Source organism: Sphaerodactylus townsendi, linkage group LG03, assembly GCF_021028975.2.
Source record: "Sphaerodactylus townsendi isolate TG3544 linkage group LG03, MPM_Stown_v2.3, whole genome shotgun sequence".
Lineage (NCBI taxonomy): Eukaryota > Metazoa > Chordata > Lepidosauria > Squamata > Sphaerodactylidae > Sphaerodactylus > Sphaerodactylus townsendi.
In genome coordinates this window covers 101,757,730-101,775,831 of record NC_059427.1, presented here as the reverse complement: position 1 = coordinate 101,775,831, position 18,102 = coordinate 101,757,730, and the positions used below count along the sequence as shown (strand labels likewise).

The following is an 18,102-nucleotide window of genomic DNA, read 5'->3' as shown; positions in this document are numbered from 1 at the left end:
TGTGCACTAGCACTTCCAATCTGTTGGGATTGATCTTCAGTTGATTATCAAAAATACCTCCAGGCACCAGTTCAGGATTTCTAAAGCCTTTCTGAGATCAGCTGTAAGCACAAGCTAGAGCTAAGTGTCATCCATATATTGGTGACTACCCAGCACTAATCTCCAGATGACCTCACCCAGAGGTTTCGTGTACGTAAATAGGACCTTATAGGCCACAGACAAAGGGATTGAGCAGTAGTCCCTCAGTTCCACTCCTGAAGCCTGCATTCCAGGTAGGACCAGAACCACTGCAAAACAGCACCTCCCAATCCCAGCCCAAAAAGGCTATCCAGACAGACATAATGATCAATGCTGAGAGCCCCAGGAGAATCAACAGGTGTACTCCCTCTGTTCACCGTCCAGTATAGGTCATCCACCAGGGCAATCAAGGACATATGATTCCCATAACCAGGCCTAAAGCTAGAGTGGAAAGGATCTAAATAATCCACTTCATCCAGCAAAATCTGAACAGCTACAACCCATTCATGCACCTTGTTCAAAAAGTGTTCAAAAATAGAACATTTGAGCCTAGTTGATATTTATTGAAATCTCCTGGATCTAGCCTCAAAACTGGAAGTGTCCCTGATGAGGCATCATGCTAGGGAGGCACCATGCTAGGAAGAAACAGTCTTTATAGACTACAGTGTTACCACCTCCTTGCATACCAGATTTATGCAGATGTATCACTCAGAACCCCAGGAGACTCTGGTCCACTCTGCACGGGCCAAAAACAGCGCCCCTGGAATGTTAAAAACACTGTTCCAAGGGCGCTGTTCACATGGCTACAGTTCCAAGGGCGCTGTTCACATGGCTACAGTTCCAAGGGCGCTGTTCACATGGCTACAGTTCCAAGGGCGCTGTTCTCATGGCTACAGCGCCATGCTTCCCCCACTCCCAACTGGCGGGGAAACACTGTTTTCTTGCCTTGTACGATGAGCAAGCGTTTTGAGAAACAGCGTTTCCCTGCCGGTGCCATGGGAATGGCATCAGGTTGGGTTGGAGGCACTGCTTTTAGGTGCCTCCTCTTTCCCCCACACTTACATTCTCTCCCTGCTGACCTCCTTAGGGACAAGGAGACATGCCCATGCTGCCCTTTGACCCTCCAGGGGTTGGAGGGCATAATGGGCGTGTCTCCTTGGAGAAGGTAAGTGTGAGGAAACAAAACGGAGACGCCTCCGTGTGGACCACAGCCAAGGGGCCACAGTAGCTTCATATGTGCCTGTACGCAGCCGCTGCAGTGGTCTGTGTGGAGTGGGCCATAGTTGGAAGAGTACAATCGTTACCCAGCTCCACCATTTCAGAAGCATGCAGCGGTGCCAGGCATTTGGATTGGCAAGACTTTCAGACATGCCATTTCTGTGAATTTACACTTCCATGGAGTTCCTGCACTCTGCTGGCAGCTGTCCTCTCATTGCTCCAGAGAGGCAAAATATGATTTTTAAACTTTGAGGTAGAGTCAATGTATGTAGTAGGAACAATTTGTTTTTCTTATCTAGAGATGTCCAATCAGCAGCCATTTGTCAGAAGATAATAGTACAATGTTTGGCAGTGCTGGCTTTTAGTTCAGGCAGGAGTGCATAGGCATAAATCAACATCTGCAGCATATGGTTTTGCAAGATTAAGATTTAACTACCTTGATTAAGAGGATTATGGAGGCTCATCTGTTTTGCTGTAACATGCAATGAAACCATACTAATCTTCAGTATTTTCAAGTTCTTCAAAAGGTTAGATCATTCTTAATAACATTTGGCAATTATTACATAGAAATAATTTTTCATTTAATATTGTTTTGTTAATATGTTATACAGGAGTCATATTTCGTACTTCAATAACATAATTCTGACAAGACTGCAGATTCTTTTGTTACTAGCATGCTTTTTTCCCCTTCTTCCCATTTTTAAATGCACCTTGTCTTTAATTTAACTTAATTTAAGCCTAAATCCAGTTTGCCATATTTTACAGAACTTTGTATTATATTTAGCTGTTTTAGGTCATTCAAATTAAACATTTAATTTAGAAATTTTAATAATCATATAGAATCACAGAACATGAGCCACAAAATTAAACAGATCTGACCGTGAGTGGCATAGTATAGAAATGAAGTGCATGAAAATATGGGACTAGATTATAAATATTGGAAAATTCACACAGTATTTGTTATTCAAATGATTAAACTGCAGGTTTTCATTCTACTATTCATCACTATTCTAAAATAAACAATGCACACTACATCTTTCTGAGAGCAGCAGTGGCGTAGGAGGTTAAGAGCTCGTGTATCTAATCTGGAGGAACCGGGTTTGATTCTCCGCTCTGCCGCCTGAGCTGTGGAGGCTTATCTGGGGAATTCAAATTAGCCTGTACACTCCCACACACGCCAGCTGGGTGAACTTGGGCTAATCACAGCTTCTCGGAGCTCTCTCAGCCCCACCCACCTCACAGGGTGTTTGTAGTAAGGGGGGGAAGGGCAAGGAGATTGTAAGCCCCTTTGAGTCTCCTGCAGGAGAGAAAGGGGGGGATATAAATCCAAACTCTTCTTCTTTTTCTTCTATCTTCAAAAGGGACCCTATCTGTTTACTTACTAAGTACACAGATATTCGCAGGAACCCTTTACTAGCTGGTATTCTGTCATGACTTCTGATATTGTCGACTGCTGCCAGCGATGTGTGAGGCCTACTGTAACAAGGTACTTCAAATGATAGACAAGGACCAAAGCCAGTGTGAATATACTTTTAGAACTATGGCCTGAAGCCAAAGAATGATAGAGCTTGTTCCATAAGTCAATAGTCAATCTTGTTCTTTTCAAACAGCAGCCACTGAGTGCTACATGGCAAACTGCTTTTGAAACTGAGAGGTAGGGATTCAAAAGAAGTTTGCAAGTGTGTGTGTATCTATGGCTATACCTCTACTGGGCTACTGCATGATATTAAACAGTCCTTGCTCTAATTCACATTACTTTTTAAAAAAGTAGATAGAAATATTACAATTTTTAATGAGAACAGAAGACACAACCTAGTTAATGCTAAACAGTTCTGCCCCCTTAATTTCAATCAGTCAGTTAAGCACATGCTTAAATCTATGCTGCTGAGACTTGATTGTGCCCCAACAACTTTAAAGCTGGAATGTGACCATGTACAATTGGAGAACTTAATACTAATGTTCTAAAAAGAACTTGAGAAATAGTAAATATTTGCTAATCAGCGATTGTTATCCCTCTCCCAAGACAATGACTTTTTTTAAAAAAAAAATGTGCTTATATGAACATATCTTCCTTGAGTGCTTAGTCTGCTGTAGCACTAATGATCTATGACATCTGGAGCCAGTGGCTTGGCAAATGATGAAGGGAACAAACCCACAAACACTGATCAGTGCATCGTGGTCAAGCCAGCCATGCATCCTGGCTTGTGCCCTGGGAGGAGGAGACGGGCATTTCCTATAATGGCAAGGTTTTGGTAAGATGGAGCTGAAATGGCAATCAGGTGGTCTTCAAACTGATAGCTGCAAAACAATGTCAGAGAATAAAATATTCTGTTTCGTGCCAAGGATTTACCATATAGCACCCCTTTTCCTCATCCACTGTGCATGCTACTAGAAAGCATAAATACATCACTTTATCAACTCAATCGCTGATGTGATGTTGTCACCATGTAGTAAATATGAAAGGTTTTATTGCTAGTGTGCCTTAAGTATACAACGGTGTAGACTTCTGCAATGTCTATACAAGCACGCAGAGGCAGCCACACAGCCCTTACGTATGACATTACAATGCAGTCTAACTGTTTGTTTCTAGGTGGCAGTATAGCATCATAGAAAGATAATGTTCAGGCTTGGGGAAAATAGCATTGCTGACATATTATTCTTTGTACCACACATTCATCTCAAATCAGAATGTACACATCTTGGCAGAAAAATGAAGCTAGGGCAAGATGAACTACCACCAATATTAAAACTTTTAAGGAATAAAGACTGAAGCTGATCTGTATAACTGTGAAAAGGAAAATGTCATAATGTCTTAACATCTGTAAATGATCAAGGACTGCAAACGTTATCTAGCATGCTTTTAAGAATTATTTTGATAAGAGATTAAATAAGAAATAGCAAGATGTGTGTGCCTGTGAGTGAAAGAAAGCGACGATTTTAAATGGGTATTGGATCAGAATCAACTTTGTATTTGGATTCATAAAGCCAAAGCTTGTGTTAACAATGCTCTGCCAACCAATCAGAAACAGCTCTCGATTTTTCATTTGGGCTAAAGTCCAGTAAAATTATTAAGATGTTCTACAACAGAGTAAAATCTGCCTTTTAAAAAAGCCATGCTTTTGGAATTCACAATATATACTTAAAATCCCAATGAAATGTAAGCATGTTGCAAGATATTCATTTGATTAGATGTCTCCAAGGGGAAAATAAATTGGCATTATTCTGTCCGAATATAAATAAAATTACAATGCCAGGAAAGTAGCAGCTATCAGCCATGATTGCAAGCAGGAGTAAAGAATATTACTTGGGCTTCTCTATGCTTCATCACATTTTGGGAATTGTATTCCCAGTCATCCAAGTGGAAAAGTATTGACAAAACTGTGATCATTTAAAAAATTTTTTTGACATTTCAGTGAACAGAAATCTAGGAATGTCCATACCCAGACAATGGGAAAATGGCTTGTTAACATTGTAGATTTTTTCTATATTTCTTCCCACCCCATTACAGGTTGGTTCCCTCAAAACAGTATGAGAAATCTATAGAATAGAACGAAAGACTAGTACCAGGAACAGAAAATGCATACTGAAAGATGCTTGATATATTTAACATATAGATTTTTTAAAGCACAAGACTTATTTTCCTCCATTTTTTAAAATTAAAGGCATGTAAAGAAACTTTGGTCAGCACACAGCAAAAAGCAGGCCCACACCTGATTCCATCACGCTCATTGAGTGTGAACAGGCAGACCTCTGGAAAGATCCTAGGAGTGGAGGGCTTCATCTAGAAATGGTATTCAGAAACTTAATCAAGGACCCAATATCTCACTAGTAGATCTTTTATCACAACAGACTGTTGGTTTTCCATGTCCAATACTTATGTCCAATATTTCAGCCATTTCTCATATTTCAGTCATTTCTCATTATTAACCATTTTAGAACAGCCCCAAATTCCACCTTACTTGTATTCTAACCCATTCTCTCCTCGATATACTTGTCCCTCACCTCTGCCCTCTCTGTTTCCAAACTACCCCTTGTTCTTTAAGTCTACTTTTGTCTGCTGCAAGAATGTTTGGTGAATTGCAAAAACCCCATTTAGCCCATGACACATTACCAAACTATTTCTACATACTGGACTTGTTTCTACACATTGGACTTATTTATTATCATGCTCCCTTGCAGTTACACTGCTGACAGTGCCTAGAGCTAGAGGCAATTAAAAATATTCCTGCCTTGAATGGCAGGCAGAAAATGAAGGTGTTTTGGTGAAACTGGAAGCTGAATAGTAAGAAAAAAATTATCCTGCTGTCTCTTTAGAAATCAAATAATCAGCTGGGAAATGAAACTGCTTCCACTTTATTAGTTGGGTAGCAATATGTATTCAAGGCTTCAACATTCCCAATACTGGAAAAGGAAACCAGGCAAAGAAAAAGTCTTGCTCAGTTATTCATGTAGAGCAGTGGTTCTCAATCTGTAGTTTACATACCTCCAGGGGTACATGATAGAGAGTTTGAGGGTATGTGAAAAAATTATGTAACGTGTTTGCTAATATGGGGGTACAATTTAAGGGACATTAGTAGCCAAGGATACATGAGTCAGAAAAGGTTGGGAAACACTGATGTAGAGGCAGGGATGTATGTAAGGGGGGGTGTTCTTGGGTTCAAACCCCTCCCATTACATGTCCGGCTTGCTTGAAACGATGCATGGAATGGAACAGCCAGAAAGCCCTCAGTCACCAAACCCACCCCATAAAAAAAATCTATACCTACGTCACTGCGTAGAGGACAACAACTTACGTAGAGTTATACCTCCCATGGAGCAAGTGACAATTCTAGGAGGATTTACTACACAACAATTGTACAAGGCGAAAAATAGACCTATCCCTGTCATGTTGCAGTCCTAATTCCACCCCAAAGCTGCCTTTTAACCTAAAAGAAATCATGACATATATATCCAGGGATCTCCCAATATCATGTCCAGAACAGAAGCTACCTCTAAATGCAATGTAGCTAAAAGGCATTATTTTGTATACACTGAAAGTCAGTTCCAGGTTGATGATGATTCTGGATACAGGCTGCCTGGATCAACCCAGGGCTCTCACTGCCAGCCACAGGAAGATCATTAGCATACAGAACTCTTTTTCTGCCAACCACAAAAAATTAATACTGTATATGCAGTCCAAATCTATTGGATGCCATGTGTAGTTTCCTAAACAACATTCAGAGGTTTTTATGACATTCTGTAACTGTGAACTTTAACAACTAGCCTATGATGGGTAGGAGGGGAATGTTTCACTTTACCAGGGTCCCAGGAGAGAAGTTAGAACCTTGGTTGCAAACCCAGGGTTTAGGGCAAATTTATGTCATTTCAGACATAAAATAAATATTTTTTAAAATTCATAATTCATGAAGATGTGGTATTGGGGGGGGGGGGGTTGTAAATTTATTCTCAGCCCAGAGTACTGATGCTTTGACTCTATCCACATAGCCCTGCCTTGTAAGAGTTTTCTCTTTGGTTAAATATGTAACTATTTTCCTGGAAGCAAACGCTACTTGTATGTTTCTTAAACTGTAGATAAATTGGGGTTAGCGGCTATATCCAATGTATCTATTTTGCTTTGCTCATGCTGCATTCTTCTCTCTGATATAATTATGGTATAGTATAAGTACAGTTGCAATGCACCACATGTTACTTCTTTAGGAGCAGTGCTTCTCTAGAACCATTTCAGGCAAGTCATCTACTCATTGTTAGTGTTGTCATTAGTTGCAGGACAGGTACAAGTCCACTCATTTTCCATGAGTGCAAAAGGTTGGTGGGAAAAGCGACACCTGCTGAATTTTGATTTCAGTAGAAGACACAGAAAGCCTGCTAGGAAAAAAAGGTGGGCAGACATATTTGTCCCGAGTTTACAGTACAAAAATCAATTACTTGGGAATGAATGAGCAGATGAATGGCTGCGTCTAGTGTTTTTTTTTTTACAGTATGCAGTTCTGTTCTGATTGTAAGCACTACAGAACACAGCATTTTACATTTCAAACTGAAGCCTTTTAATACAGAGCATCAATAAGTTCTCAAGGACAATGGTATACTGGGCCATTCATTGGCAGACTTAACATTACTTTAAATTTACAATGGGTAAAAATGTTTAGCATTGCAATAACATTATAGCAGAAAACAATCAAGCATGGAAAAGAAATCAATAAAAAATTCTGTACTGCAAATGTCAGACAGAATCATAATTGTTACCCTAACTTAAGTTCTTATGCAATAGAAAATCAATACACATAATGCTAAAAAAAAAACTCTAGTCTGCAAACACAAACATGTAACTGATTTTAAAATGAAACAATGAAGGACACACACACACACGAAAAATGTCAGCACAGATAGAGGTGCTTGCAAATATTGTATTTGCAAATAAAATATTTCCATCTTCTAGTTTCCATCAACCATTCCAGATCCATAAGCAATATTTCCTTGATAAAACAATCTTGTTTGATTGATATGTTTTTCTGAGCCTTTTTCAAAGTCAATTGATAAATGGCAATATACGTTATGCAATCTTTGACAAAGGATACTTGCTGACATCTATCTGATATTAGACCATACTCATTAAAACATTAATGCAAACTTTGATCTTTTCATTCTAAGGCATAATACTGTAGAAAAGAAAACTGAAGTGAATCCCAAAAGTATCTCAAGTCTTTTTTAAAATTCTATGCTGCTTCTGAACCAAAAAGAAATACCAAGAACCACAAGTTCTAAGCACCAGATGTCAGATTTTCCCTGCATTTCTCTCATTTTAGCCTTGTAGCCCCCTCCCACACATGCACAAAAGGGATTTTTTTAAAAAATGGGAATTGCTAGATTGTTATAATGGTCCACTGCTATGATCTACCAATCCCTTGCTTCATTTTTTCTAAAGGTAGGTGTGAGGGATCTAAGGAATAGGCAGAGGCAGAAAAGCCTGAATTTAAAGTGTTAATCTCTCATGGAGCCTAAGTGTATGAGTGATGGGATGGGAGTGGGTAGAGTTAAGAAAGAGTCAGAGCTTCTGACAGGATTTGAAAAGGAATTCAACTCTGAATTACAAGAACAGCAGTCACAGACCTGTGATGTTTGCAGGAAGAGAATATTAGGAAAGAAGGGACCCTGCTCTAGTCAAAAAGGGAGTTATCTTCTGGGGAGAGAAAAATTCCTAGCTGAGTTATTTCCTAGCTAAGAGATGAGTTACTTCGGTCGATTCTCCATAGTCAATTAATTGCGTGATACACGAAAGATCATGGTTTCAGCAAGAACTCCCCACTGCTTAACTGCCAAAAACGGGTTCATCCCGGTTCTGGTGCTCCCTCTCCCCCTTATCATGTGTTTTTTTAAGAACCTGCATGGAAAGACACCTTTTCAAAAAACACATGCCTAAGCCGGATCAGTGGGGAGATTCTGGGGTTGAATGTAGGTTTGTTTCCCCACCACTGGAAGTGTCGTGGAGCCATCAGCTAATCAGAGCGCAGTGGGCTGTGTGCGATTCACGCGCAGCCCTTTTTTTGGTTTTGCGCTGGTGGCGGCTATGTTAAAACGTGGCTGCGTGGAACGTGATTTCTGTGGCAGCTGTAAACTAAAATTAGACTTTCATGCCAGCGCAGTTCCGTGGGTAAAGAGTGCCGAAGCCGCGCATGAAAAACATCTACCGTTCTATCTACGTATGCGTGTGGTAACATAGCTGCGCAAAAAAAAAGTTTTAAACAATTCTTGCCCCAACACAGTGCAACAGCCAATCAGGATGAGGAAGAAAGAGACGCTGAGCAGTTTGCGCATTCGATCGTGAGGAGTGCTGCACTGTTTGAAATCATGATATACATCAATGTCCTCATCACACACACACTGCAGTTGGGAGGATGAAACAGTGACGAAAAGGTGTCATTTCTTTTGAAACCTAGTTGTATCTGGCTTTAATTTCCCAGTGGGGAAATGGCCTTCGTCTTTCGGACAGAGTAGATAGAACTGAGGAAACTGACTTAGGAAGAATTTGTGTACAAGAAAGACCATTCTCTAGTCAGAAGGGGAATTTACACAGTTGTGGGTGAGAATAATTCCCATTCCTAGTTCTTTAGAAGAATTTACTTCAAACAATGTGAAATGATTCTAAGGTTTGAGAAATCTGAAAGGAAAGTGAGCTGGGAGAAATACTTCTTTCTGTATAGTTTACAGGCTCCAGAATTACTACATGAATCTCTGACTGATAGCTTGGGTAGAATTTATAAAGCATTTATAAAACATAAGTCTATCATATTTTAAAAGCATTAAGAACTATGACATACTGACATCTTTTCAAAATGCCAGTTCCCACCTGTGCTAAACTTTAGAAACAGCTTCATACTTGTATATAAAATCGCTCCTTTCCTTGTTGACAAGAATCTCTATCCTATTCTCCTGAAGTGTTTAATAAAATTCTACTGCTTATTTGTTGAACTTTGAAAAAAGCTTCTTGTGTGGTTATCTAAGATAAACAAAGAGAGAGAGTGAAAGGAGGGGGGAATTATCGGTCCCTAAGCGAGGTGGGACAACTGAAGAAAACCCCCCAAAACTTATACATATACCGTATATACTCGTGTATAAGTCGACCCGCATATAAGTCGAGGAACCTAATTTTACCACAAAAAACTGGGAAAACTTATTGACTCGCGTATAAGTCGAGGGTGGGAAATGCAGCAGCTGCTGGTAAATTTCAAAAATAAAAATAGATGCCAATAAAATTACATCAATTGAAGCATCAGTAGGTTAAATGCTTTTGAATATTTATTTCAAAGAAAAACAGTAAACTGGCTCTGTAAGTGGAAAAAAGGGTCAACAAGAACAATATGGTATCAACAATAACTTTAAAAGTACAAAAATCTTAGCTCAACCAGCAACCAAGCTAAAACACAAGAGTTAAAATCCTTCAAAACTGGATTCCTTATCGCCATCTGTATGTCCAAATGTAACCCAACTTAGATTTTAAGAGGGATATTATCAGAAATGAAAAATCTACTATTAGCTTCCATTGTAAACAATGGGGGATGGGGCATCCCCTTTGGGGGTTCATAACTTTGGATCCCCTGACCCAAACTTCACCAAACCTGGCTGGTATCATAAAGAGACTCTCCTGATCAGACCAGCCAGGTTTGGTGAAGTTTGGTTTAGAGGGTCCAAAGTTATGGACCCTCAAAAGGGTAGCCCCATCTACTAATAGCTCCCATTGAAAACAATGGGGAATGGGTCACCTCCTTTGGGGGTCCATAACCTTGGACCCCCTGAACCAAACTTTACCAAACTTGGCTGGTATCATCAGGAGAGTCTTCTGAGGGTACCCTGAAATTTTGGTGCCGCTAGCATAACAACTGTGCCCCCTGCTGGCCGGCAAAGTAAAAACACAAAAAAAATTTAATGACCCGCGTATAAGTCGAGGGAAGCTTTTTCAGCATTAAAAATGTGCTGAAAAATTCAACTTATACATGAGTATATACGGTATATAGAAAAGCTAACCAGCAGTGAAAATCAGAAAAAAGATCTTAAGAGAATTAGGGAAAATTCTTTGCCTTTGGGTATAAGAAAGGTGAAAGTTCTGCCATTCGTGACCCCCTGTCTTTGCAGTAGGTCTCTAGCCCTTTTTGTTATGAAGTTATAGCACATTTTTCCTTATAACTCTGCAACATAAAGGACTAGATGATTTAGTTTTAAATGAAAGATGTGAATTAGTAAATAGAGGCATCAGATAACTTTAATGTTATAACAATACAGTGATCTAGAAATTCCCAACTCTTCAGTGTGGGGGAGAGAAATGGTAGCCACAGGGGCTTATATAAGAAAAATGGTATCAAGGATGTTATGAACTGTACAAATCCACACATTACCAGAATAAATAGAGGACACCACAACGTGAACATCCCCCAAAACAGCACTAAGTTAACAAAGCCAAAGAAGAAGAAAAAACATCCATGCAGAAACAGCCATGGGAATTGGTTTCCCCACATTAAAACCCACATTAAAAAGGAACTGGTTTCTCCACATTAAAACCCACCCATTAAAGCAAAGAAAACCAAATCTACAGAGAAGCTCTAACCCCTCCCAACTTTTGACATTCTTTAGCTGTAGTTTTTCTCCCTGAGCCCAATCTTTCCCTATCAGGCCTGATGCTAATCTCCATTCTGCTGTTCTTCTTAAACCAATAAAAGATTAGAGTGACATTTCAGAAAGGGCATCACATTAAGCTGCAGCTTTCACCATTTCAACAGATCACACGGTGCACAACACCGTCAGGGAGCAGGCCATTAATCTTATGGTAATGAGGCGTCATTCCAAATGGAGACCTCCTCCTTGATCAATATGAAGGGCACTGGAATAATGAGGACACTGATGCTTAGTGCCATGGGTAACTTCGCCAGGAAGGAGATGATCCATAAAACTCTGAGCTATTAGAAATAGCCTCTTGTCATTGTAGCATTCTGCTATCAACAATAGGGAGCAGGCACCAGCTCTGCTCTGTCACCTCATGTGTTGTCTGCAACTAATGAGCCTTCCCCTATGTTCTAATTAGTGGCATAAAACTGCTGTAACAACTTGGCTTTGCTATAACATGGAATCAATTAGGATTAGCTGCAGAATAAAAGAGTCTGTTTTCATGCCTATCCCACCAGGCTATAATCACTAGTGAAAGTAACTCCCCTCCCCCCAAAATCTTTTCAGTAGAAAGACAGGCTAGCTCAGACCTAATGATTGCCCTTTCTGTTCCAGTACAGAGCTAGTTGAAGTCAATGCACTGCCTAATTAGTCAATACACCACCAGAATAGAAAGCAGCCAACTGAGTTTGCTTCTCCTCAGTGTACAACATGGCCTCCTAAAAGGAACAGACGGCAGCTCCAGACTGAGATAATTACCCATCCCACTTTGTTTCCTGAGCATTAAAAACGCTCACAGGAAGAATACAGATTCCTTAAGAAGCTTCCTGTTTTTCTGTACATAAAACCAGTCCTTTCAAGTTTACTGTACCAGGTCACAATACCCAACATAAAGAGGAGATATCAGCTGGGGTCCTTCTGGGGGATCAGAAATCACCACAACTTCAGACAGGACTTTGGTGTTTCTCTAATATGTGCAAAACCTATCCATTCTCTCTCTCTCTCTCTCTCTCTCTCTCTCTCTCTCTCTCTCTCTCTCTCTCTCTCTCACACACACACACACACACACACACACACACACACACACACACACACACACACACAATTAGCTGAAGCTTCTTTGCACCCAAGTATACCAGAGTTGCCCACAACAAATGCATAAAATATGAACAAGAGGAGGGGGCCTTAAGCACCTGCATCACAAATTTAAGAGCTGTGTTAGAGTTTTAGCTTCCAAATGCATGTTATAGGCATTTTTAAGGCACAGATCTTTTATTTAACCTTTGCACATGTTTGTTGTGGAAAATAAGAGTGTGCCTATGGGCAACACGATTGATGAGTGAAGTGACATGTGCTTTTAGAGTTTGATCACTGTATTTGTGGTCAAAAAATATGTTTTTCCAAGGCCAGAGTGGCTAATGACAGTTTTTATCTTTCCATGATGGTTGTGATGTGAATTACCTATACAAGCATTATTCCTCAGTGTTTTCTGCTTGTGGCATAGTAGTCTGAGGTTTATCTGTGGTGACTGCTGGGGTTCTATCTATTAGTTATCAATTTCCTCTCTGCCTAAAGGCTAAGGTGTTCTGCCTCGCTCTGAGGGATTTAACTGACAGATCATGATTCCACAATTCAACATTTGCTCCACTATTAAGATATTTGGACCAACATTCGTTCAGATGAGATCAAGGGTACACCATCCATCCATTTTAACTAGCAAAAGGGTTTGGATCAAACTGTAGAACTGGGAGAGAAGAAAACTCAGAATGAAGTCTGCATAATACTGAAGTAAGGGTCTTTATAAAATAAAATAAGAAATAAAAGAGCATATTGGCACCCCTGCCTTTTCCTGCCTACTTATTCATTTGCATAAACCAAGAAGGGAAATAGTAAATTTGTGAAAAATTTAAAAATAAGTTATTGTTTGGACATCTAAAAGGTAGTGCAATTAATATCAGATAATAGCACAAGGCGACACAGGTTTCACATAACTGAACAACTGAACCCACTATATTTATTTGCTTGGCCAATACTATTGATTTATTAAGACAGAATGTGTTCAGGCTATCAGAAAAATACATTTCACATTTTTTGCCATCAAATCACAGCTGGTTTATGGCAGCCGCTGGTGTGGTTTTCAAGGCAAGAGACAAGTTAGGGGGTGGCTTGCCATTGCCTGCCTCCGTATCATGACCTTGGTATTCCTTGGAGGTTTCCCATCCAGATACTTGCCAGGGCTGAGGAATGCCATTGTTGGGCTACCTTGGGCCAAAGATTCCATGGCAGAGGGAGATCTGAACCTGGGTTTCCCAGGTCCTAGTCTGACATTTTAAATATACACAAATTCTATGCAACAAAGGGGGCAGGAACAAGTTATATCAGAGACATGTGATTTTACTTTCTCACTCAAAGTTTTTCGGCTTAATCCTTTGGGTGAATCCAGCCCAAAATATCAAAATAGTGGGCCTACCTGTATATAGTTGTAGGTGAAGAAGTCAGTGTGTCATAGATAAGCCTCACATGGCCTTGATACAACTCTAGAGCCAGTGGATCATTGTCTCCTTTGTATAATAAAATGCCATTGTCTTTATCTGTTGCAACCTGTTAACAAACAAATGAAAATGGTTAACGGTGATACATGCAAAAGAGATGTGTATACAGAATACATTTCTGTACACTTAGAAAAATTGTTACTATACGCAATGTTACAAAAATCTGACACTGAAGCATTTTTTCAATTATCAGTGAAGTCAGTGGGTAAGCAGATAATGAACACTGTGTCATGTTTGATGTGGTATCTACAGAAACTTCATGTGGACAAATTACAGCTACTATGTATTGCTGAAGGCTTTCACAGCTACTATGTTTATTCTATGCATGCCTTTTTTTAAAAGCAAAAATTCTGATTGAAACAGAAGGCATCCAGTTTCTGTACTGTAACTGGGAAATGGCTACACCAAATCAAATATTCCTTGAGACATACAAGGAGTTCCAATCCTAAACAGTATTATGATTTCCCAAATCCATTTATTTCAATGGACATAAAAGAATAGTAAAAGAACTGGATTGTAGCCAAGGACTGAATATATCAGTTGCACTCAGCACCATTACAGACACTGCTGTGGAGCTTCCAGCACCTCATCCTTTATTGAACAAACTTTTCAAAGATGGACCCCAAAATACAAATAGTGAAATTGCAAGGAACAACAAGGAATGGCTTAAATTACTGCTACAGTTGTGAAATACATTGCAATAAGCAAAGGCAGAATAGTCAAACATTATTTTTAATTTGAAATTAATTTCCTAGGCTATCAAATTGAGAGTAACTTTCATTTGTTTATGAGCTCTTTTTATTAGGAGGGACTCCTTAATCCTGTTTTAAGAGATGCTTAGTTACAATTTTTTTAACTTGAGTGGCAATTAACTACCAGATGGAGAAGCAATATTTTAACTGCAAAATAAGCTCTGAGAACACCATCTGTGTGACATCCATGTAGTAAACAAGCCTGGCTTTCATTTTATCATCCAAAATATCCTTTTGTCATAAACCTGTTTTTGAAATCAAGCTCTGCATTTTGCCTTTGCAACTGGATGTGCCACAGTTCATGGATCACATGAAATATTTTGCTTACGTATGAAGGCAGAAACCAGCGAGTATGCAAGCGGCTTCACATATTATTGGAAAATGCCAAAAATGGAAAAAGCTTCCTTGTGTTTTGTGCTTCAAAAGTATCATGTACAGGGAGAAACTGTGTGGAGTCTTAAACGGAATGTTCATCAGGAGCTTTTGAAGGGAAATGTGTGGTAGGCAGCCATTAGAAAGGTCAGGCGTTCCTTTTCATTATGGCCAAGAAGAGGGACCATAGGTATTCTAGTGCTTAGTGTGGTGTGTGCACCAGCCTAAGCTTTTTGCAATTATATTTGCCAATAAATACACATTATCGGGATTTTTTTTTTAAAAAAAAGCCTAAAAGTTGTTTCTTGTAGAACCACTTTAAATTACATTCTTGTTTGCATGCTTTACCTGGAGGGAGATGTTTGCTTGAGGACGCATTTTGGCTGGTGGCAATTCAACGTAGGAATCCTTCCCAACAAAATTGACAGTGATGAGTTTCTCGCACTTCTGGCCAGCAAAGCCAGCCAGGCAACGACAGACTGGTTCCTGCTGAACTACAATACACTGGGCTCCATTTTGGCACTCATAGTTATCACAGGGGCTAGTCTGGAGCAGAACCATAGGTGGAGGATTTTCACAGAATAGTCCACTTTAAAAACAAGAACAAGGAGAATGTTATTCTGCATATGTCAGTTTTACAACAAAATGTACAGATATGAGTTTCAAACCTGATTGTGATTTGCTGTTCAGGAAGGCAAGGAGGTGAAAAATACTGGGATAGTTCTGAATTAGTATTTTCCGCTCTCACATTGATTTTGAAGTGCTCCCATGACCATCTACATAATGAAAATTATACTGGAATGATTGTCCCATCACTTTTCCTAAAAGAATCCTGAGGAACATATTCATCTACATTAGGGATGCCTGAGCTGCTGGGGATTCAGAGTGCCTCATGAATATGCCAATGATATATCAATGATCAGATCAACTAATTGGCAAGCCATTCACCAGAATACACAGGGTGGCATGCCTATTGTCTCTTAGAGCCCCATGGCACTCCTGCACAAGTCTAATTTAGCTCTGCAACCATATTTAAATCCATCACAAATATCTTTCAAAATGAATTAGTTTTGAAATAGGTTCCTACCTTTCACTATCCCATTAATGATTTCTGACATTTCTAGCTGGCATAGTTTTTCTGTATACAGTACAACCAGCTTTACAAAGGAGTTCAGGGGTTTGTCATAAAACCAAGAATGGATCCAGAAGAACAAATGAATGGATTTAATATGGGACTTTCACCAGAACAGACCTGCTTAGGGGTGGATGGGAGAACAAAACAGTTCTGGAAACAGCTACAATCACACCTTCCTTGATTAGAGGAAGGGGACTTAACGTCAGCCCTCACACCAACCAGTTAGTCTTTCTCTTTGCTAATTTTTGTACGTAATTTATTTTCTACACATCAATTATTTTCTACACATCAATAATACATTTATTTTCTACACATCACTAATAAACTTGGGTAATAAAAGCTCCACACAGCAATTTTATGAATGATTACTTGAGAACAAAACCTATGGGGCTTAGTAAACTTTAAGGCTGGTCTACTCAGAAACGAGTCCAACTTTATTCAATGAGGATAACTCCAAAGAAAGAGGATTATAGCTCATTCTACTTTAAGGCAGCGTGTTGATCAATTTCCTTGGTTTTTGGAGATATGTTCCTCATTTCATTTGGACCTTTATAGTACTTAATAGAATCCATTCAAGTCAATTGTCTTTAGTTGGTGCCACAACAAGTGCTCTTTGCTAGCAGCAAGTTCAATGGAGTTCAGAACGTTCCCCACATTCATGAAGAAATCCAGAGTTTGGCTCACCAGAATTGCCACTATCGATTAACTGGTTAACTCATTTGTAATGAAGGTTGTGACATTCTACTCCAAAGAACCATCTTGGGGAAATGTTTCATGAGATAATTCATACAACATATGTGCTCATGAGAATAACTGCTTGAGCAAGAACCATTACATTGTAATCATCCCCATCTGTCTACATTCAGAAAAACAGTTCAACCAAGCAAACTTCAGGCTGCATAAATATAGCTTTAACGTAAGTGACTAACACATTTGATTGCTAAACATTCAGGTATTCAGGTGTGTAATTACATTTATATCACACCTTTCTTCTATCATGGAACTTAAGGAGGTGAACATAGTTCCCTAGAGATCTCCTACATAGACATATTATCAGACCCAGGCATTCTTAGCTTCAACAAAAGGGCTGCATCTTAGATTGATCTCTGACCAAATGAGGATGTATGAGTAAAAGAAGGGGACAGCTACCAAGGGCTCTTCACCCCACTTTGGCTGAAGCCAAACAGATTTTTAAAAAGGTTTTACACTCCTTAAGGGTAAATCACTGTCCTTTCTCATTTTCCCCCAAAAAACTGATTTTGAGGATTTTCTGCTGTGTGGCTCAGTCATGAAAAGACTGTCAATTGAAAGGTTTGCCACTTTTAAAAGAACTGCTTCCCATTCTCTTGTCTCTTCCCAGCCCCCGCCCCCAGCCATTTCTCCACAATGACAAATGGGCTAATCAGCTACTAATCTTCCAGTCACAGCAGGTGCCACATAGAGGTGTTAGAATTTGTCTTGCAATCTATCTCCTGAGAAAGAAACAACATGTCTTTAAACTAAGCCAAACAGGGTGAGGGGATATCAGGGTTGGAGAAGGAAATCCTTGACATTTTAGCGTAGGAAACAAAGAGGTGTGTCATGCAGGAAACTGTCAAGATCGGAAAATGCATATATGTTAACATCATGCATGCATGGTCTGTCAATTCTCCCAGTACAGCTGCTGTGTTCTGTTCTGAATTATGAGGTGGTTCTTTAGATTAAAGATCTTGTAGGGCAGTTGTATTTTTCTAATCGATCTTTACCCCAATGAAGAAAACCCTCACAGTGGAAGACACAAGTTCTCACATGGTAAAGTAATGCAGCAGACAGCATAGAACTTTCAGAAATGTGTAATGTGGAAAGGGGAGAGTTCTGATTGAAAATAAGGGTATTACATTTATGAAATAGAGGAAGACAATGG

The 18,102-nt window shown here is 39.5% G+C and overlaps 1 protein-coding gene across 2 annotated transcripts in view; it reads right to left on the bottom strand.

Annotated features, from left to right (window-relative positions):
* The window catches only part of SLIT3 (slit guidance ligand 3), a 585,281-nt gene that overhangs the window by 12,897 nt on the left and 554,282 nt on the right, over window positions 1–18,102 (bottom strand). For both annotated transcript variants that reach the window (XM_048487936.1, XM_048487937.1), the window contains 2 exons: window positions 15,413–15,653; window positions 13,859–13,989 (listed from right to left, as the gene is read on the bottom strand). In XM_048487936.1, coding sequence (XP_048343893.1) covers window positions 13,859–13,989; window positions 15,413–15,653 — 372 coding nt within the window. The remainder of the gene's footprint in view (window positions 1–13,858; window positions 13,990–15,412; window positions 15,654–18,102) is intronic.